The 22,333-nt window shown below is 37.9% G+C and overlaps 1 protein-coding gene across 3 annotated transcripts in view; it reads right to left on the bottom strand.

The window, feature by feature from the left end:
* FAM114A2 (family with sequence similarity 114 member A2) overlaps positions 1-22,333 on the bottom strand; it is a 35,736-nt gene that overhangs the window by 8,125 nt on the left and 5,278 nt on the right. For all 3 annotated transcript variants that reach the window (XM_027545883.1, XM_027545884.1, XM_027545885.1), the window contains exons 3-11: positions 22,079-22,178; positions 21,587-21,679; positions 18,447-18,538; positions 17,176-17,310; positions 16,510-16,668; positions 15,763-15,886; positions 11,512-11,591; positions 3,786-3,908; positions 3,142-3,281 (exon numbers count right to left, since the gene is read on the bottom strand). In XM_027545883.1, the coding sequence (XP_027401684.1) occupies positions 3,142-3,281; positions 3,786-3,908; positions 11,512-11,591; positions 15,763-15,886; positions 16,510-16,668; positions 17,176-17,310; positions 18,447-18,538; positions 21,587-21,679; positions 22,079-22,178 (1,046 nt within the window). The remainder of the gene's footprint in view (positions 1-3,141; positions 3,282-3,785; positions 3,909-11,511; positions 11,592-15,762; positions 15,887-16,509; positions 16,669-17,175; positions 17,311-18,446; positions 18,539-21,586; positions 21,680-22,078; positions 22,179-22,333) is intronic.

Here is a 22,333-nt window from a genome sequence, read left to right as displayed (position 1 = left end):
TGGGTATTTGTATATGTTTATAGTTATGTATGTATACATTTATACATAGACACATAAACATATAGATATATTTATATATACATAATATGCACTAAATGGTGATATGACCTAAGAAAATAAAGAATTCAAAAATATATCAGGAAAAGGCAAATCAAAGCCACAGTAAGACAGTAACATTACACTGAGTGAAATAAGTCAGATACAAAAAGACAAATATGGTATCACTTATATGGGGAATCTTAAAAAAAACTTATTTACAAAACAGAAGTAGAGTCATGGATATAGGAAACAAACTTATGGTTACCAGGGTGGTGAGGGATAAACTGGAAGATTGGGACTGATGTATACATACTACTATATATAAAATACATAACTAATAATAACCTGCTATACATAGAACAAGGAACTCTACTTAGTACTCTAATGGCCTACATGGGAAAAGAATCTTAAAAAAAAAAAAGTGGACATATGCACAGCTGATTCAGTTTGCTGTACCCCTGAAACTAGTACAACACTGTAAATCAACTACACTCCAATGAAAGTTTTTTTAATTTTTAAAAATTTAAATTTTTTTTAGAAAACTACAATGAGATATCACCTCATACCTGTCAGAATGGCTGTCATCAAAAAGAACACAAATAACAAATGTTAGCAACAATGTGGAAAAAGGGGTACCCTTGTAACTGATGGTGGCAATGTAAATTGGTGTAGCCACTGTGGGAATAGTATAGTTTTCTCAAAAAACTAAAAATAGGACTACCATGTGACCCAACAATTCCACTCCTGGGTATATATCAAAAAAGAACAAAAACACTAACTCAAAAAGATACATGCACTCCAATGTTCATAACAGTATTATTCATAATTGCCAAGATATGGAAGTGACCTGAGTGTCTATCAACAGATGAATGGATAAAGATGCAGTATACATACACAATGGAATACTACTTGGCCATAAACAAAGAATGAAATTCTGCCATTTGCAACAACACGGATGGACTAAGAGGACACAAGTCAGATAGAGAAAGACAAATACTGTATGATATCACATATATGGAATAAAAAACATACAACTATTGAATAAAATAAACCAGAGGCAGACTCACATATATGGAGAACACAGTGGTTACCAGTAGGGAGAGGGAGGGAGGGGCAATATGTAGGTGAGGGAGTGGGAAGTACAAACTATTGGGTGTTAAGACAGGCTCAAGGATGTACTATACAACATGGGTAATAAAGCCAATATTCTGTAATAACTGTGAATCTTTATACTTTTTAAAGGTAATCTTTAAAAACTGTATAAAACTTTTTTTTAATTAAAAAAATTAAAAAACAAAACAAAATGGGCTTCCTTGGTGGTCAAGTGGTTAAGAATCCACCTGCCAACGTATGGGTCACAGGTTCAATCCCTGGTCCAGGAAGACCCCACATGCCGTAGAGTCACTAAACCTGTGAACCACAACTACTGAAGCCCAGGCGCCTAGAGCCTGAGATCTGCAACGAGAAGCCACTGTAATGAGAACACTGCACACCACACTGAAGGGTAGCCCCCAACTTGCCACAACTAGAGAAAGCCTGTGCACAGCAATGAAGACCCAATGCAGCCAAAAATAAAATAAATAAATAAATCTTAATAAATAAATAAATAAAATATAAATCCAAACCTTGAGGAAGTTAAATTGATCTATGTGATACTGAAACAGTCAGAGGGGAAAAAAGAATGAGAAAATGGTTGAAGATAGCATTTTAGACTGGAGGTGAAAAAAGGAACCTCTTAGAAGTAAAAACTGAATTCAGTGAGGGGAAGAGCCATGACTTGAAAAGCATTCCAAGCAGTGGAAATAGCTACTTTCCCAAAGAACAGGATGCTGTAGGTTTGTGAATCCCTCATCCTAAGGATGGGGCTTCCTTGGTGGCTCAGACAGTAAAGTGTCTGCCTGTAATGCAGGAGCCCTGGGTTCGACCTCCAGGTAGGGAAGATCCCCTGGAGAAGGAAATGGCAAACCACTCCAGAACTGTTGCCTGGACAATTCCATGGATGGAGGAGCCTGGTCAGCTATAGTCCATGGGATCGCAAAGAGTCGCACATGACTGAGCAACTTCACTTCTCATCCTAAAAATGTTTAAAACAAGACTAAGCCCCCTCCTTATGGGATGTTGTAGAGGGGCAGCAAAAGTGTAGTGAAGAAGAGGCCCAGAGACCAACAAGGGTCTCTTCTAATCCTAATACACTAGACACTCTCACTCACGTTTTTTTCCCAATGAAAATTCTCATTATTTTTTTGGGAGATTTAGTTAGAAAACAGTAGGATTTTGTTTTCTCCCTCTGTGACTATAGAAAACAGTAGGGTTTTTTTTTCCTCCTGTGATTATCTACACTCTATTATTTTTAAAAATTTTGTTCAAAATCATCAATATAGTAAAAAACAAACCAAAAAAAAAAAAAGGGTTTGAAACTTAGACCTGGGTTTAAATCCCAGTCTGCAAAACTTGGCAATTTACTTAAGTCTGTGTTTCCTCATTTTTAAAGCTGGACTGATCACTTATCTTAAAGTTTGTTTTAAAGATTACTAATGATACATTTACATGTATCCCTTAGCATGGAGAAGGCAATGGCAGCCCACTCCAGTACTCTTGCCTGGAAAATCCCATGGACGGAGGAGCCTGGTAGGCTGCCATCCATGGGGTCACTAAGAGTCAGACACGACTAAGCGACTTCACTTCACTTCATTTAGCATGGTACCTGGCATATAGTTAGCACTCAAAATCTAGCAACTGTTATGCAATGTAGACTCAGCACAACCAAAAATAAATAATTTTTTTTAAAAATTTAAAAAAACTGAGGTTCTCAGAACTATTTTCTGTTTTCACTTACGTACAATTCTACTCCAAATAAGGCCAATAATCTGGGGAAATAAATAGTTTTCAGAGTATGAGTTGGTTAATTAAAAAGGGTAAATTTCTAATGCAGATTTAAGGCTCAATGAAAATAAACAAAATCCAAAATAAACCTCAAAGATGTGAATGGTGCAACGTGAATAACATCTTATTGAGAGGAAAGTTTCTAAAACTTTGGAAAGAAAACTGAGAAAACTCTTACAGCAATATGCTTCCTTTTAAAGGGATACTTATTACACTTACTGGCAAAGGGCTCTGCTCCTTTCTATGGTTGTTACTTCCTGTTTCCGGCCATGTAGAACCAGAGCCGCTGTTTTGTGAAAAAGTTCAATTGAGCAGGCAGTCAGTTCTGCTAGGCTTCGGATTGCAAATGCATGGATATCCTGGATGGAAAACAAAACAAAGCATAACAAGTCTGAGCACTTGGCTTTTTTTATACAAGAGGAAATGACACCACCTTGCTTCTCCCATACTGAAGTATTCAGTACCTTGAAAGCAACGAAGACTAGTATCTGCCCGTCAATAAACCTCCTCTTCTTCTAGAGTTGTTACATAATTTTATAACTGGGCTCACAGAGGTAAAAAAGAGGCTCCCATGAAGTGTGACCATGTGACCAAGTTTTAGTCAAACGATTAGAATAAAAAGTGTCAGATGTTAGCTTCTGGGAATGTTCTCATGACGCCACATACATGCACCCTTTGCCTCTTTTTCTTCACTCTTTCCATCCTATAGTTTGGAACTAAGATGCTGGGATCTTGGATCACAAAGCAGAAATTATGGATAGCAGTACAACAAAAATAGAAATTGCTTAGGGCCTTCTCTTACGTATCGATACTCCCATCTCAAATTAAAAAAAAAAAAAAAGCCTTAGTTGTTTTCATTTTACCTCTATTGATTTGTTATTGATCTGTTCAGTGTTTTCTGCTTCCAACTGTTTTTCTCCTTCTTCCTTCTCTTTCAACGGTTTGGCCAGAGATGTCCTGATCCACTCATAGGCTGCATTTCTTGCCTAAATAAGAAAAAGATTACAGTCAGCCCTCTATATCCACAGGCTCCACATCTTCAGAGTTAATCAACCATGGTCTGAAAATATTCAGAAAAAAAAAAAATCCAGAAAGTTCCAAAAAGCAAAACCCGAGTTTGCCAAAGGCTGGCAACTTCAACAGCATTTATATTGCTTTTACAACTATATACACACCATTTACACTGTATTAGGTATTATAAGTAATCAAGAGATGATTTAACATATACTAGAGGATGTACATGGGTTATATGCAAATATTACACCATTTTGTATCAGGGAATTGAGCATCCCTGAATTTTGGTATCAAGAGGGGTCCCTGGAAGCAGGATACTTCTGAGGCTGTCAAGGGATAGCTGTATAGTCCATCAGCAATTTAATTTAGCTCACCAAGATTCCTGTGCCTCCACCAGAAACATATTAGCACAATGGAAGTCAGCGTTCTTGTTCTCACCCGAACATACTATTGAACTTCTCAGTGCTGAACTCACCAGATCTCTATAAAACTCTTAACATCTATGACCACTCATTCCCTCTTGAATTCTCTAATCCTTTGGCTGTTTTTAAACTCAGGTGTAACTTACATAAAGTGCACAAATTTTCAGAGTATGACAGGTTACATGTGTACACATTTATGTTTATGTGACCCAGATCAAGATACAGAACATTCCCATCCCTCTAGAAAGTCCCCCATACCCCTTCCTAGTCAGTACTGATCAAACCAAATAGCAGTCATGGCTCTCTACTTCTCTCACCCTACTCTCTTCTCTCTCCATCAGTCCTAACTCAGTAATTTTAACTATTCCCTATCTGCTGCTGACTCCTGAATCCTTATCTCCAGCACTAACTTCTCCTGAAAACAACATATTCCAACTCCTTGCTTGACATACATATCAGGATATCCTATGGCATCTGTATCATGTATAACATGGACAAAATTTAATTAAATGTCATCTTTCTCTCCCTACCCCTAATTTTTTCATCTTCTCTTATTCCCTTGAGCTTTAGAAGAACCACCAGTCATCCAAGCCAAAATACCTGAGCCATCCTAGATTCTTCCTTTCCAAGCACCAACATGGTCTGATTTTAGCCTACGTATTTCTCCAATTTGCCTCTCCTCTTCCTGTTACCACCACAGGAGTCCAGATATACTTTATGGCAATAGCACTCTGGTCTCCCTGCTTCCAATTTGGCTCATCTTAAAATCCATCTTCCACAGTGGTACCAGTGACCTATCTAAGCCCATAGCTGATTTCTCCGCTTCTCTTCAATGGCTCCCCATCAACTAGATCATGCTCTTTGACATGATCTAAAAAGTGCCCATGATCTAGTCTACCTACCTCTCCAGCTTCTCTCACCACTTTCCACTTTATGAACTGATAATAATGTCCGGTAATGTGCCTGTTCTTTCATGTTATTTACTTAGTCCAGAGTGTCTTTCCCATTTTTCCCCCTTAAATCAAGGCAACTCAATTTTCTTTCAATTCTCCATCCAAACACTGTCTGCTCCAAGTAACTTTCAAAGACATCTCAGGAGATGGGCACCTCAACAACCCTTTTATGTATGCCTACAGTCCCCTAAATACCTTTTCAACTTGTTGTTTGGTTCTAGGTTGTGTCCAACTCTTGCAACCCATGGACTGTAGCCCACCAGGCTCCTAAGTCCATGGGATTTCCCAGGGAAGAATACTGGAGTGAGTTGCCATTTCCTTCCCCAAGGGATCTTCCCAACCCAGTGACTGAACCCAGGTCTCCTTGCATTGGCAGGCAGATTCTTTACCACTGAGCCACCAAGGAAGCCCCAGCTTTCTAGTTTCTTGAGCTAATAAATATGCCTTTCTCTTAATCCAGTCTGATTTAAGTTTCTGTCATTTGCAACTGAGAGAGTCCAGGTTTCTAAGGAAATGTTTACTGTCATTACATGAGTTAACCCACTTGAGTGACTTTATATAGACAGAATGTGTTCAGAGTTGTAACTAAGCAATAGGAATCCAAAGAAGACCTTGAGAGTCATTCCAACTGAAAACTGAGAGAATCGCAGGCTTTATTACAGACATAGTATTAGGGCTGAGCCTTTAAGGATCAATAAGTGGTGCCATAACCAAGGGTACACATGAATGAGCTAGAGTAGAATCTATGTACTCGACATTCACTTCAAGGTTCTTTCCCCTGTAATACAGGGACTCCCAGAAGTCCCTCAGGTATAATCTGGCTCTGATCTATAACCTTCCCACTACTTATGCATTTTATGCATTAACCTTCAAAATTAAAAAATAAATAAAAACATTAACTATATAAAGGTTTGGAAGCAAGAAAACACAAGGTGTACTGAGAAAACTGTCAGATAACTGGTAAGACCAGATAACAGGGCACATTCATTCATTTGTTACAAATATGTAGCACATACTGTCCTAGATGCTGGGAATATAGTGACTAACACAAACTATGGCCCTGATCTTTATTCTACTACCAAAGTACAATTAACAAGCAAACATGTAAATGTGTGAAGAAAATAAAATGGAGTGCTAAAGAGTGTAGAGTGGGTGAGTAGAAAGCAGATTCCATTTGGGTGGGCAGGAAATCTCTGAGGAGCAATATCTGAGCTGAATTATGAAATGTAAGAGGTATTAGCCATATAAAATATTTAGACAATGAAAGACATAAGCAGAGGGAAACCAAATTGGTATATTCAAGGAACAGAACCAAGGCCAATATGGGAGAAGTGTGATAAAAGATGAGGTTGGGGAGGTAAAATTTATATAGAAGAGAACAGTGAAAGATGAGGCTGTTAAGAATTCTAACAGTTGACGAATAGTCTAAATATATGTGAAAGTCTTTACAATTTCTTTGAGGAGATAAAATGAGAGGAAAAAACAGACACTGATTTATGTGAGATGGAAAAAAGAAAAATAAAGAGATAAGGCCATATAAAACAGAAAGAAAACTGATACTATAAATTTAACATACTTAAGAATCATTTTAGTAGGCATAATATATACTTAAAATAACCTCTCTAGTAATAAATACATTAAGTGATGTTATTACAGTCTATTGTATCAACTCAGTGTAATTTATCATCCTTTTCAAAAAAATACCAACGGTAGCCACCCTCCACACCCAGATCAGTCTGGAACTAGTCTGAGATCTAGACTCATCAGTGCTTGTTGCTGTTGTCAGTTGCTCAGTTGTGTCCGACTCTTTGCAACCCCATGGACTGTAGCCCATAAGCTGTCACTCTCCTGTCCATGGAATTCTCCAGGCAAGGGAACTGGAGTTTGCAGCCATTCCCTTCTCCAGGGGATCTTCCTGACCCACGGATCAAACCCAGGTCTCCTGCATTGCAGGCAGATTCCTTACCATCTGAGCCTCTAGGCTCATGCTTAGTCATGTCCAACTCTTTTCGACCCCATGGACTGTAGCCCGCCAGGCTCCTCTGTCTGTGGGGATTTTTCAGGCAAGAATACTGGAGTGGGTTGCCATTTCCTCCTCCAGGGGATCTTCCCGACCCAGTGATACAACCTGCAACTCCTGCACTGCAGGCAGATTATTTAACCACTGAGCCATTAGGGAAGACCTAAAAATTAAAAGGCACCTTTGAGCCTAGCTTCTGCAACAGCTTATTTATTTATTTATTTTGCTTAAAAAAAGTGAGGCCTGAAGAAGGAATGGGATTTGCCCATATCACATGTGAGGGTCAGAATAAGAATCAGAATTGTGCTTTCAGATTTTTACTTCATTGCTTTTCCTCTGAATCATACAGACTCTCATATAAATTCCTGGAAATAATCAGGCCCTTATCCTTAATCATTGTATATCTTAAGTCTCAAAACCCAAAATATAAACAATATGAAAACTGCTTTCAGAGAATGACTAGGACTAATAACTTATTATTATAATCTCTTTGAGCAAAGAGTCTATGTCTCTTTCATTACTTTTTCCCTAGCACCTAGCAAAATAAAGGTTTATTGTAAACATATATTTATTGAACATCTAAATGTATAACACACTGAGACAGCTTCTTCAGGACCATAAACAATGTATATTTACTATGGGCCAGGCACTTTTAAGAGCTCTGTGTGTATTAACACATTAAATCTTTACAGGAACCCTACATTATCCCTGCCTCACAGACAGAGAAGCTGAGGCACAGAGAGATTGAGCAACTTGTTTAAGACTGCACAGAAAGTAAGATGGCAGAGGTGGGATCTTAAGAACAATAAAGCATATCACAGATCCAGCCTTGACGAAATTTAACTGTTAGAATGGGAGGTAAGATACACACATTTAAAAACAAATAAGAACCAATGATAATTTTATGAAGTACATCTGCACAGTTAAGTGAATAAAGTGCTACATGGAGTATACATATAGTATGTATACTTTTATATAAGAAGGAGATTAAAAAAATATATCTGTTATCTAAAAAAGAAACATAGGAAGGATATGCTGGAAAACAAGAAAGTTCAAAATATAAAAGGAGAGTGGAGAATGGAGTAGATAGGAATTGAGAGGGAGCGACACTTCTGTGTATATTTTTTTGAAGTTGTGACTTGAAAACATGTTAATACTCTACATATTCAAAGATGAAATCAAATTAACCAGAGGAGACAGTAAATAAATCATAAATTTTTTTGTAGATTGGTTTTATAGTAGTATGGGCAAGCATACATTTCAAATGCATTACAGAATAGAGGAAAGTAGAAAGTGTGGTAATGTTACTGGGAGACAGAGTTCTTACTGTGAAAGAGACAAATGTAAAATGGGGAGAGGCAAGGAAGAACCCATAAAAATGGACTGAAACTGGGGTTATTGGTATGAACTCATGATCTCTAAAATAAGTATATGAGTATACACATTTACACACATGCATACACTTATGCATATACACAGGGTGGTGCACATGTGTGTAGTTAAATACATTTCCTAGCTCTGCAGCTTCCCAGGTGGCACTACTGGTAAAGAACTTGCCTGCCAACTCAAGAGACATAAGACTCACAGGTTCGATCCCTGGGTTGGGAAGATTCCCTAGAGGAGAGCATGGCAATCCCTTCTAGTATTCTTGCCTGGAAAATCCCATGGATGAGGAGTCTGGTGAGCTATAGTCCTTAGGGTCACAAAGAGCTGGATGCGACTGAAGCAACTTAACACATGCACACAGCTCTGCCAACAAACACACACACACACACACACACACACACAGCTCTGCCAACAAGCCTAGAAGCAAAGATACCCTAAGCAATGAATACATCTAGCACCCAAGTTTTGGCTTGAAATAGCAAAAAGGAACCATGGCTCCTTGAATTTCAGGTTGATTCTAGGGAGAAATATGGAAGGCACAAGATCTTGTTATGCCCCCAAATAAGGAAGTACTCAAAGACTAATAGGGACACATCACACAGGAGTCAGCTTGAAGGACAATTTGAACACCAAAGTAATTAAGGACAGTAATGAATTACAAACCAATGGGGAAAAAAATAGAAACCCATGAGACCATACCAATAACAGATAACAAAGAGACAAAGGGAGAAGGGAAAGTTCTTAACTCTTCAGCAGCTGACAGCCAACTGGTAAATGTGAAGCATGTACTGGGATTGAAACAAATCATCATTTGGCAATCCTCACAGTAAAGACTGGTGCATCAAGAATCATGAATAGTTGCTAAATCTAGAATGCTAAATTATGAGCAGCAGGGTATTTGTATGGTCTTAAAAATGTCTCCCCACAGAAAGCTCATTAGCAGCACAGGAACAAAATCATAACCATACAGTAAGAAATCAGACAACACCCCACCAATCAGGGACAGATGGACATCATGTGCCTCGAGATATGTTGTACCCTGTGCAGGATACAACATTATTTATGAGCTCTTTCAGCTGAGAATGCATAACCTGACTTTAATCATGAGAAAACATCAGATAACCCTCAAGTAAGGAATACTCTACTTCTATAAAGGGAGAAGGGGCTTGTATTTCTCAAAAATGTCAAAATCATAAAGGACAAAGAAAGGCTAAGGACTATTCCATATTAAAGGAGACTAAACAAACAAAAACAAAGCAAATACACATTAAGAGAGACAGAGTATGTGACAAAGAAATACAATTTATGATCATGTTCTTGCTCCAACATTAGAGGAAAAAAATGAAGGACATTATCAGGTCATGACAAAACTGGAATGCAGACAACAGACTAAAGTATGATATCAATGTTAAATTTATTGCAGTTGATAATTAGTGTGGTTATGTAAGGGAATATCCATATTCTTAAGAGACACATATTGAAATATTTAGGAGTACAGGGCTATCATACTTATAATTTACTCTAAAAAAAATAGTCCCAGGGACTTCCCTGGCAGTCCAGTGGTTAAGATTCCGCGCTTTCACTGTGGAGGGCGTGGGTTTGATCCCTGGTTGTGGAACTAAAGACCCTGCATTGCACATGACAGGGCCAGAAATAATCCCAACAATAGTTATAACATGTGTGTGCATGTGTGTATGAGGGAGGTAGAGAGAAAGGGATAGAAAAAGAGAACATATTTGCAAGCACAAATGATTAAGTAAATGAAGTAAAATGTTATCAGGTACATCTGCATAAAAGGTATATGAATGGCTATTTGTACTATTCTTGCAACTTTTTTCTAAGCTGGATATTATTTCCAAAACAAAAACATTATGATCCAAGCTATAAAATGCTATAGACAAGATGAGGGAGAGGAGCTGCTGAGGCGAGGTGCTGAAAGCTTTCTTGGAGAATGCAGCATTTTCACTGGTAATGACAGAGCAATGCATAACTTCCCTCAAGCATCATATTTCTTACCCTGGGGTATGCAAGAGATGACTCTGATGTCTATTTAATGGCTGTAAGTTCTCCCTGGCCAGGAAGCAATGTGTACCTGCTGCTGATTCTAAGACGTTTCTCGAGATTAGGAGAAGAGAGTGAAGAGGCAGCAGGCAGCCCAAGACCCAGAGAATAGTTCCCAAGAGCTGGCACACTGGCGTAAATGGTAGGCAGGTCCTACTCTGCTAACAGTCTCTCCCAACCCACTCTGAGCTCTGACCAAAGTCCTTCCATGCTCCAGTTGTGTGACGACAGCTCAGGCACCACCACCAAAGAGCAAGGTCCAGGCCAAGAACTCTCATTTCCACAAGCTAAACGGTCATTATCTGAGTTACTGGGTTCTGGGAAATGGCAACCTCTAGCTACCTAATTGCAGGGGTCATGCCATCATCTGTGAATCACTCAGAGCCCTGAGAACATCAACAGAGTGAGACCTCAATAGAGAACTAGCCCATTGGTATCACAATGGCTGGTGAGCACAACCAATGGCTGGGGCCTAATTTAAGCTTTTAGACAAGCAAAGCAATCCATATGAAAACAGGTGAGGATGGCAGACGTGTAGGGGCGCTGGGGGTGGGAAGCGCAGTGTGAGTTTAGCACACTAACCTGTGAAACCAAGAAGCGGATACAAGGTATGGATCTCAGAATGTACCCTTGGTGTTGGTGACATCCTTGCCAGGAATTTACAACCTTACATTCTTTATCCACTAAATATATGTATGTAAAAAACTGAAACTCACCAAGAGGAAAAACTTACCCTGGCAAGTTTCTCTGGTTTGGAGGAGACATGCAGCTGGGAAAATAGCTCTGTTATCTCTTTGGTAAAGTCTTCATCCCCTAGAAAAACAAGTCCCATGTAAAACACTGTACAAAGACTGGAGTGGATCATTGCAGGGGAAGAAAAGAGAAATAGTAGCAGCAGCAGTAGTACTAACAGCAGAAGCGAATTATACGAGCAAGGTGCTTTAGTGGTTACAAAATCCTTTTTAATGTATATTTTATTATGAATTCTTTTAATGGGCTTGTTAAAAAAAAAAAGGCATCATTATCCCATTTTAGAGATGAAGAAAATAGGGCCTGAAGAGGTTAATTTTACATCCCCCAAATCTCATAACAAATTAGGAGTCAAACCTTGCCCTTCCCACCCCCAATCCACAGCCTGTGCTCTTTGTATTCCATCCTATAAGCATGAATGGAGAACTGATGAAGGCAGAGTACTAACCGAGGACCACGCATGTGCTTCCCAAGAAACTAAATTTAAGTTGGAACATAAAAGATGAGTACAAGTTAGCCAAGAGAATGGCTTCAGGCAGAGAAAACAAGTACAAAGATCCAGAAAGCAAGGCAAGAAGTTCCATACGTTGGGATCGTCCTGATGGAAGAAGGAGAAGAGGGATAGAATGAAGCTAGGCAAGTAAGCAGGATTCAGGTATTAAGGGATGTCATGGTGAAGCCATGGTGAAGAATTCAGAACTTTTCACAAAGAGAATGAGGAGCTGCTGAATGATTTTAAACAAACAGGTAAATCCAATTAAAATTTTAGAAAGATCACTTTAGCTTCCTGGTAGGAATGGAATCAAAGAGAAACATGAAGGAAAGCAGGAAGGCTGAGGCAATAATCCAGGATCCAGATAAGAATAGTGGTAGATAGTAAGAAAGGAAGAGGAAAAAGGATTCCAAGATGTTGGAAGGATGGTGAGGAAGCTATTGGAATAAGCTTGATGAGCAATGATGTGGAACATGGAATACTTAATACCTGAGAAACACGCAAGCAAATGGGTGAGTCAAGATCAAAAACAATCAACACATCCAAACAAATGACAGGAAATTCTCTGTTTCTCTCTATTCATCTAAATCCTAGCCAATCTCCTCTTTGAAGCAGAGCCCAAGTGTTTTCTGCACCAAAGACTACAGAGAGAACTCTTGTATACAGAAATCTCCTAGCACTTACAATCTATGTGAGTATCTCTCAGTCACTAGTTCATGGTTACCAAAGCAAATTATTACAGCTTCATACCTGCTTTCCTCCCCAAAATCCTTAGGGGGAAGAAAATCTGCCTTGATTCTTCTCTATCTGCTAGTCTTTTGTCCTCGCTTGGGATTCAAGGCAGACCATTCAAATCGTTTAGTGATCCCAGGTATAACACAGTTTGGGAAAAACTGACCTCACTCAATGATACAACTGTGACCTTTGTAACTTGTTTAAACAATTCCTAATCATATCCTACTAAAAATCTGACTCTTAGCAGGGAATTTTGTTTTCCCAGCAAAGCTCTAAATTATTTGGGATCAAGGGATGAATATGCATCCAAGTGGGATGCAAGCATCTCAAAGAGTAAGTGTAGGAGGGAAAAAAAATGACTTTTACTTATAGCCATTTGTCTCACTCTTTAAGAAGTTATTTTCTAGGATACACTTTAAAATGTAAATTAACATATTATTATGGGGACATGTTTATAATTTATACACATTCAAATATACACACACACACACACACACACATATTAGGGTTTAAGTGCTCAAAAAACTTTTACTGCTGAAGGTTAATCAAAAAATGTATTTGCAATATGTACAGACCTGGTATTAGGCTTAGTGAAATAAGTGAAACAGAGAAAGATAAAAACTATGTTATCACTTATATGTGGAATCTAAAAAACAAAACAAATAAGTATTTTTTGAAAAGATAAAATACAGGGGGGGAAATGGAGATCTTTGTCATGTACTCCCCATCAATTTGAGCATAAAAAGCAGTTGTTGTATTAGAACGAAAGTATACAAAGACAAAAGGAAGACAGGGTTGGTGCTTTGGGGGGACTCAGAAGACAGGCTGGCACCACAAGCAGGAAGTCTCCTACAAAAATGAAGGGATCAGGTACATAAGGTAGAAGGGCAAAGGCTAAGGATGCTGACAGAAACTGAAGATGATCAATATCACCAGAATCGGGCTCTGTGGTTTTCTCTCCTCTATCCTACCATCACTTTTTTTTTTTAAACTTCATTGAGATATAATTAAATACCAAGGTCAGTGTTGCATTCTCACCCAGAATCACTATGGAGGTCTGTTGGAAAGGGTGGCATGCAGCACTCCAATGCTGTCTTTGAAGAATCCTGATCTCTGGCAAACAGGTAGGGAATAAAAATCTCATAGACACAAATCCATCTGTTTAGAAATTCCCTAGAGTCCTCTGAATGGTATTTAAAATCAGGATTTCTGATTACTATACAAAGTGAGATGTTGACTAAATTAAACAAATACTGTTAATGGTATTATGTACAAATAACCTAAATTAAGTTCATAAAATAACCAGGAATTGGTTAGGAATAATGGAGCAACTCGGAGAAGGCAATGGCACCCCACTCCAGTACTCTTGCCTGGAAAATCCCATGGGCGGAGGAGCCTGGTAGGCTGCAGTCCATGGGGTCGCTAAGAGTCAGACACAACTGAGCGACTTTACTTTCACTTTTCACATTCATGCCTTGGAGAAGGAAATGGCAACCCACTCCAGTGTGCTTGCCTGGAGAATCCCAGGGACGGGGGAGCCTGGTGGGCTGCCGTCTCTGGGGTCGCAGAGTCGGACACGACTGAAGTGACTTAGCAGCAATGGAGCAACTTAAGCAAATCAAAAATCAATTTATAGGTGTCCTGCTAAGTGAGACTTTGAAAATGAACATCTTTATTTATTTACTCCTGCTATTCTAATAACGAAAATAATAGCCACCATTTGTTGAGTGTTTACTATGAGCCACACATTAAACATAACATTTCATTGAGTCCTTATAACAAACTGAGAGGGATTAGCCACCTCTACTTATAGTTGAGGAAACAGAAGCTCAGGGTTAAGTAACTTCCCAAGTCACAAGGCTTAATAAATGGCAGATCTTGATTTAGAACCCAGGTCTAACTCCAAAATCCATCCTTTTATCTACCATGCTTACTGTCTTCTCAGTATGTCAAGACAGCTTTAAAAATTCATATTCAAGGACCATTTCGTATCAGGACTCTTTACACAGAGTAAGATACTATATAAATATTATCTATTTAGCAAGATATTATATAACCAGACAAATGGTTTAAGAAGATGTGGTACATACAGGGCTCTGGGATAACCTAGAGGAGTGGGATGGGGTGGGAGGCAGGAGGGAGACAGGAGGGGACATATGTATACCTATGGCTGATTCATGTTGATGTACGGCAGAAACCAACACAACATTGTAAAGCAATTATCCTCCAAATAAAAATAAATAAAATATATTCCACATCACCCATTAAAATTACCACAGACCAGAATAGATCCCTGCCCAATATTCATTAATTAATACCCCATTAGGTAGGAGGCCATAAAAGAAAAAAAAATCTATGCTATCAGCTTACATTGAGACAGGGCATATTGTGCCTTGCCCCAACCCTTTAACACTCCCCATCTGCTGGTTAAAAAATCTAATGGCAAAAGTTAGAGATTTGTAAAAGACTTGAGATCTATCAATGCTATTATTCTTTGCCATTCTGTAGTGCCAAACCCCCATATCTTACTGTCCTATATTTCTAAAATAGTGACTTGTTTTCTGTGATAGATCTCTATAGTGCATTCTTCAGTATCTCTGTACATTCTGGTGACCAATATCCTTTTGCCTTCATCACTTGGAATGAACAATAATATATAGGGACTCTAATGCCACAGGGCTATGCTGAAAGCCCCACTTATTTTCCCAGATATTAAAAGCTGACCTTGATGATCTAGATTTTCCTCACAAGTCAGTTCTAATACAATACACAGACCATTTGCTGCCACGTTCAAGTTCTTTGATAAATAGCCAACAAGATACCCTGTACTTACTTCAGAAGCTAGTTTCAAAGGTATATAAAGTGTCCAAGGAAAAATTATAATTTTGCAAGACTAGTATAAAATATTTAGGACATATGATGGTTATATATGTACTGACATCTACATACGTACAGCACATAAACACACTGTATCTTTCCCACTCAAAGGCTGGATTTCCATATTACCTTTCTTCTCTTCCTCCTCTTCCTCACAGAGCTCTGCTAGGGAAAATGCTTCTTTGAGTTGCTCCAATTCAAGTTTCAGAGTCTCTAACTCTTCTCCACTTAGAGAATTAAGAATAGACTTCACCTGAATTGATATAAGATAATAAGCATGAAAAAGAAAAACACTCTCAAATGCAAAAGAGGTTATAGACCATAGTAAAATGAAAATTATGAATTCACAAGCTCTTAAGAACCTTAACACAAGAGGAAAGATAGGGAGAATTTGTGCTTCCAAAAACAATATAAACCACTGCAGCCATACCACCCTGAATGTACTTCATCTAGTGAAAAACAATATAAATCAGAAATGTATAGAAATTAGTGCTTAACTCAGCTTAAAAATTAGGAGAAAATGAAATAGTCTTGAATCAATTAAAAGCTAACAGGTAACTAAATCCAAATCAGCATCTTAAGCCAAAGAAACTTGAAAAAAAGAACAAGATGAAGGACAAATAATAGATGTACTATTAAGACATCTTTGTTAATCTGTCCATTTGTCTTTAAAAATTTAGAGAAACAACACTTGACTCATTCTTTTCTAGCAATTAATTCAAATATTAATTTGTTTGTTTTGGCATAGTATTTTCAGAGTGTCTCATGCCTCTACCTGACATACATTTCATTTTCCAACTGCACAAAGGCAAAGAGACTATGCAGTGTGCTTTTGCTGAAAGACTACCCCAGATGAAATTTTTGGTTTGGAATTACCTTTATTTCACTTTCTCGAGAGAGCATCTCCAGAGCTTCTAGATGTGAAAGGCCTTGAAATTCATCAAAGAGTAGCCCATAATGAGTTTTCTTGTCTGTTTCCATGGTAACCTCATTGGAAGTCCATAGTTCTTCTTTCTCCTTTGCCTCTCGTAAAACCTGAAAGAGAGATGGAGGCATTATACTGCAATACATAACAAAAGCTTAAGGATGAGTTTTGAAAGTCGAGGGAAGCAAAACTGAGATGAATAACACTGCTCTTTCATTATGGAACTGTGATTCAAATCAGATAGGCTCAGGAGCTGCAGGGAAAATATGATCACATAACTTGCTCCTACACAGGGTAAATAACACCCTAGGAACCAAGTATTTTTCTGAACGTGGTTTTTACTATTAATCTAATAAACAACCCTAAAAGGGCTTGGCATCTTATACTGCATTGAGAAGACATTCTGAGGGAAGGAAAGAGGAGGAAAAAGAACTGCGCATTTTTCTAAGCATTAGAGCTGTGCATCTCCTCACCAAAAAAAAAAAAAAAAAAAAAACCTTAATTAAAAAAACATTCACTAAAAAGTCCTCAAAAGGAAATACTAACAAGGTCCCAAGTTAACACAGGCAAAAAATCAAAATAGAAACAGAAAGTAAACAGATAAATGCAAATAGTACCTGAGACAGCGTAGAAGTCCGGTTCATCAGACCCTTGGTTCTTTTAAATCCAGGATCCCCCTCTGCTATTACATCCATTGTCTTTTTTCCAATGAATTCTAAGGCATCCAAACCCCCACTGATAACACTCTTTCCCTAGGAAACACATGTAACCTCGTCACAATAATGTTGAAGAAAGACACCTGCATGTTTTGATCATGTAAAATAGTGGATAACAATACCAAATGGCAAGAAAGTGGGGCAACTAAAACAATCACATTGTACTTATGGGAATGTAAAGCAGTATACCCACTTTGGAAAACTATGAGTATGTCTGAATATATGAATATCCTATGACCTAGCAACGGTACCCATGGTTAAAAACTCAAAAAATTGTGTAGAGGTTCATCAAAACACACACAAGAATGCTCACAGGAGTACTATTATAAAAGCTAAAAACTGAAAACTACCTCAACACTTACCAACTCTGGAATGAGTGTTACACAGTCACTCAATGAAGCACAACAAAGAAAATAGAATATACCACACAGCTATACCATGAATAAATTATACAAACATAATAATGAATGAAAGAAACCAGATACAATAGAGTACATTCTTTATGATTCTTTATACAGCAAGCAAAATTAATGTATGTTGGTAGAAGACAGAAGTGTAGCTATCTTAGAGGGCAATAGAGGGAGGCATAGAAGACAGGGAGACAGCACAGGGAGACATCTGATATACCACCATGCTGTTTCTCAGTCTGAATATGAGCACATTGTGAAAATTAAAACCAAACACTTACGATTTCATTTTTCTGAATATAGATTATACTAAGTAAAAAGTTAAAATAAAAAGTACTAGCTATTGTCATGTAGGAGATATTAAGCTTCCTATATAATCCTTTCAAAAATGTTTCTGATCATCTATGCCTTTATAAGTACTCATCATAAACATCTCATTTTCCCTTCATCTAAAAGATGTAATTATGAGAAAAATATTTTTGTAAAGCAGAGAGGTTTTTCTAGGATCAACAAACTAAGAATTCTTAGTCCATAAAATATTATGTACATTACCTCTCCATTACTCATCTCCTCCTCCCTCTTTTACTTCTAAGTTTTTCAAGTAGCTCTCACTCTACACTTAAGATCAAAGTGAATGATCTTCGGCAATTTGAACTACCATAAGAGTAATCAGTCCCCACAACTTTTAAGGAAAAAGAAAGAGAGAGAGACAAGACCCATTATAATCATGGAAGGAAGCAGGCCACCTTGGCAATTTTTACTCACTGTGCTCTGAACAGCAGTAGAGATGGTCGAGAATACCCCAAACGGCCCACTCATTGGAGAGGAGTTTCCATTCTCTTTGGCACTTGTCTCTCCTATAGTAGGGAAGGGATGTGTAAATAGGTTTGCTTTATTAGCATCTATATGAATTTTTTAAAATCAGATCTTACTTCCAACATACAAGGCCTTAGCATTTTTCAAGCATTTTAAACCATTTGCCTATTTAAAATATAAGCTAAGGCAACTTTTTTTCATTTTCATTTCAAAACAAAATCCAGTCTTTTGAACAACCTACTGATTATATACAAGAGACAACATGATTTTCTGCACAAGGTAAAACCACAGGGTCAGAAAACAGGTCAGTGGTCACTGAGAGTGGAGAACTGGTGGAGGGGAGTGACTACAAAGGGGCATGGGGGGTGTGGTGTAAAAATATTCTTGTGTCCTGTCTATACAGATATAGGAAATATTCTATATCTGAATAATCACAATGGACTATGATTACACAGTGTAAAGAGGATTTAATGCTTGTCAAAATACATAAAACTATAAACAGTTGGTCCTCTGTTCTGTGATGTCAAACCTGTGGATACTCATTTTTATATAAAGGACTTGAGCATCTGAGGATTTTGATATCTATTGGAGGGCTCCTGGAACCAATCTCCATGGATATTACAGGATGACTATACCTAAAGAGAGCAAACTTTATGTAAATTATTAACTCAATAAGTCTGATTTTTTTTTCAAATCCAGGCTATTTTAAACTTTATCCTAGAAAATTATGCTTCTTCATAAGATTCAGACATGCATTAGGGAGATTTTTTTTTTAATCTGTACTATTAACACTAAAATCTATTATAGGAGATCAACAAATAATCTACTGTAGGGAGGACTTTTGCTTCCAACTATGATGGATTATCTGATGTCAGACTTGCCCTTCTACCACAACATCTAGAAAAGTAGACAAAATATGAAGAACAATTATCTCCAGATACTAGACAACAGACTATACTGGACTATGGTTCAGGAGAGAAAAGAAAAAAATGAAGAGAATTCTCATTGGTTTGCTTTCCAGACCACAGCACAAGGAAGGGAAACCCAAGCAGAGCATGGTAGTCTTACTAAGTGGAAGAAACAGGCAAGAAAGCTGAAGCACCTGGAATTTGCAGGTCAGAGTACAAGTACACCTCATTTTATTGCACTTTACTGCACTCTTCAGATAATGCTTTTTTTTTTTTTTTTAACAAACTGAAGGTTTGTGTAACCCTCCATTGTCAGATAATGGTTAGTATTTTTCATTAATGAAGTATTTTTTAATTAAGGTATATACACTTTTTTTAAGATATAATGCTACTGCACACTTAATAGGTTATAACATAGTATAAATTTTTACATATGCTTGAAAACTAAAAAAAAAAAACTTGTGAGACTCGCTTTATTGCAATATTCACTTTATTGAAGTGGCCTGAAACTGAACCCACAATATCTTCAGACTTTACTGTACTGAAGAGGAGGGAGCTACAGAGGTAAAGATTTCCAGCTATCTACACAGGCATGCCCTTGAGTCTTGGGCTGAATACTAAGCTATTCTTATATTGGAAGACTCCATGATACTGGGCAAAGAATGACCATGAAGCTATAAACTAAACAATGCCCAAAGCTCATGCTAGGCTGAGAGATACTTGACTTCCAAACAATCAAGTAGACAGACCTAGTTAAACACCTAGAAATTAGATAGAAACCTCAGAAGGATTAGAGGCTTAGTAGCTAAGCTAACTAGCACTTATAAAGGCTACCCTAGATTCACCCTAAAGCAGCTTAAAATGAAGTCTTAAAAACATCAACCTAATCTACAAATGGGCTTCCCTGGTAGCTCAGCTGGTAATGAATCGGCCTGCAATGCAGAAAACCCCGGTTCGATTCCTGGGTCAGGAAGATTCCCTGAAGAAGGGATAGGCTACCCACGCCAGCATTCTTGGGCTTCTCCAGTGGCTCAGACGGTAAATAATCCACCTGCAATGTGGGAGACCTGGGTTCGATCCCTGGGTTGGAAAGATCCCCTAGAAGAAGACATGGCAACCCAATCCAGTATTCTTGCCTGGAGAACCCCATGGACAGAGAAGCCTGGCAGACTGCAGTCCATTGGGTCATAGAGTCGGACATGACTGAGAAACTAAGCATGCACACAAGCTACAAATATCTTCACTGCCCTCCAAACAAAACTCACTCCCTTTAAAAGACAACAAAATCCACTCAACTATGTAACATTTTTAATTTCGAGAATCAAAGAAATGAAAAATGTGATCCATAACCAAGAAAAAATACTACTCAACAAAAATAGATTCAGATGTCAGAGATGACAGTATTAGCAGACAGGGACACTAAAATAAATACATCAGAAGGTGAGAAACGGAAAATTCAAAGAAAAAAGAAACAAATGGAATTTCTAGAATTGAAAATATAATGAAAGTAAAACTGAACATCATTCAGTCGTGTCTTATTCTTTGCAACCCCATGGATTGTAACCTGCCAGACTCCTCTCTCCATGAAATTCTTCAGGCCAGAACACTGGAGTAGGTAGCTGTTCCCTTCTCCAGGGGAGCTTCCCAACCCAGGGATGGAATCCAGGTCCTTTTAAAAGTCACTGAGTGGACTTAATAGCATTAGACACAGCAAAAGATTAGCAAAGCCACAACAAAAACTATGCAAACTGAAGGACAGGAAAAAAAGGCTTAAAAAAATGAACCAAACTTTAGTGACAGGGCAACAACACCAAAACTAATACATTAAAATATTTTTTCAAGCCACAACAGATTCACATTCAGCTAACTCTTATTAGACTCTTACTCAATTGTGCCAAGCAAAAAGGTAGACAATTTTTACATTCTATATTCATGGTTTTATTTAATGTTTATAACAGTCCTCTGCAATATAAAATATCATCCCCTTGCATAAATAATGAAAAACAGACACCTAAGTGGTTAAAGGACATATATCTCTGTCAGTCAAAGATTTCAAGTCTCCTTTCTCATCAGTCCCATGACACCCTGAACATCACAATCCATAAACATCTACTGAAGAAATGAGCTGAACTATTCCATTTCAATCCATAATTCTAGGCTGTAACATTTCCATATACTGACCTGTTGCATACTGGACTTCCGTTGAAATTTCACTAGGACTAGGGATTCCAAGGGAAGTCTCTGCCTTCTCAATGACATTTGAAATACCTTGTCCTGATGAGAAAAATGATAACATTTTCATATTTGAATATTACTTGCAATTAGCCACCAAAACTTAAGAAACAAACCAAAATTCAAACCCACAGATTTTAAAATTCATTACAAGACTTTACTTTGACCTTATATAACTGATTTTGGGGAGTTTATCCTTATCTCCTCCCCCCAAAAATTGATTATCACTAAATAATAGTTTTATATTTATAATTCCTAAATGTCAACCTTCTAATGAAAATTATAAATTTTAGTGGCAATATAAATCAGCCCATCGTTCTAATGCATCCTCAAACTATAAAGCCTCTGCATAATCATGGAAGAATGATTAACAAAGTCATTTTTAACACAGATCTGTAGCAAAATATGCACAAAAATTAACAAAATGACTGATGACCTTACCTACTGTGGCTACTGTAGCTGAGGCTGAGGACAGCAAGGACTTGCCCCAACTGCCCCAATAGCCCCATCCGGACTGGGGTACATCTTTGGAAACAGTCTCCTATTTTTCCCAGTAGCCAGAAAAACCAAAGAAAAATGGAAAAATTAGAGGGAAGTCAGAGTGCATACACAAGGTAGCTAATTATTGGCCAAAAGTATGGCTGAACAAATACATACTGTGTGGCTCAAGAAATGTACTGACTGGCAGATGTATGT

Source organism: Bos indicus x Bos taurus, chromosome 7 (genome assembly GCF_003369695.1).
Source record: "Bos indicus x Bos taurus breed Angus x Brahman F1 hybrid chromosome 7, Bos_hybrid_MaternalHap_v2.0, whole genome shotgun sequence".
NCBI lineage: Eukaryota > Metazoa > Chordata > Mammalia > Artiodactyla > Bovidae > Bos > Bos indicus x Bos taurus.
The sequence above is the reverse complement of the archived record's forward strand: the minus strand, read 5'-3'. Positions and strand labels throughout refer to the sequence as shown.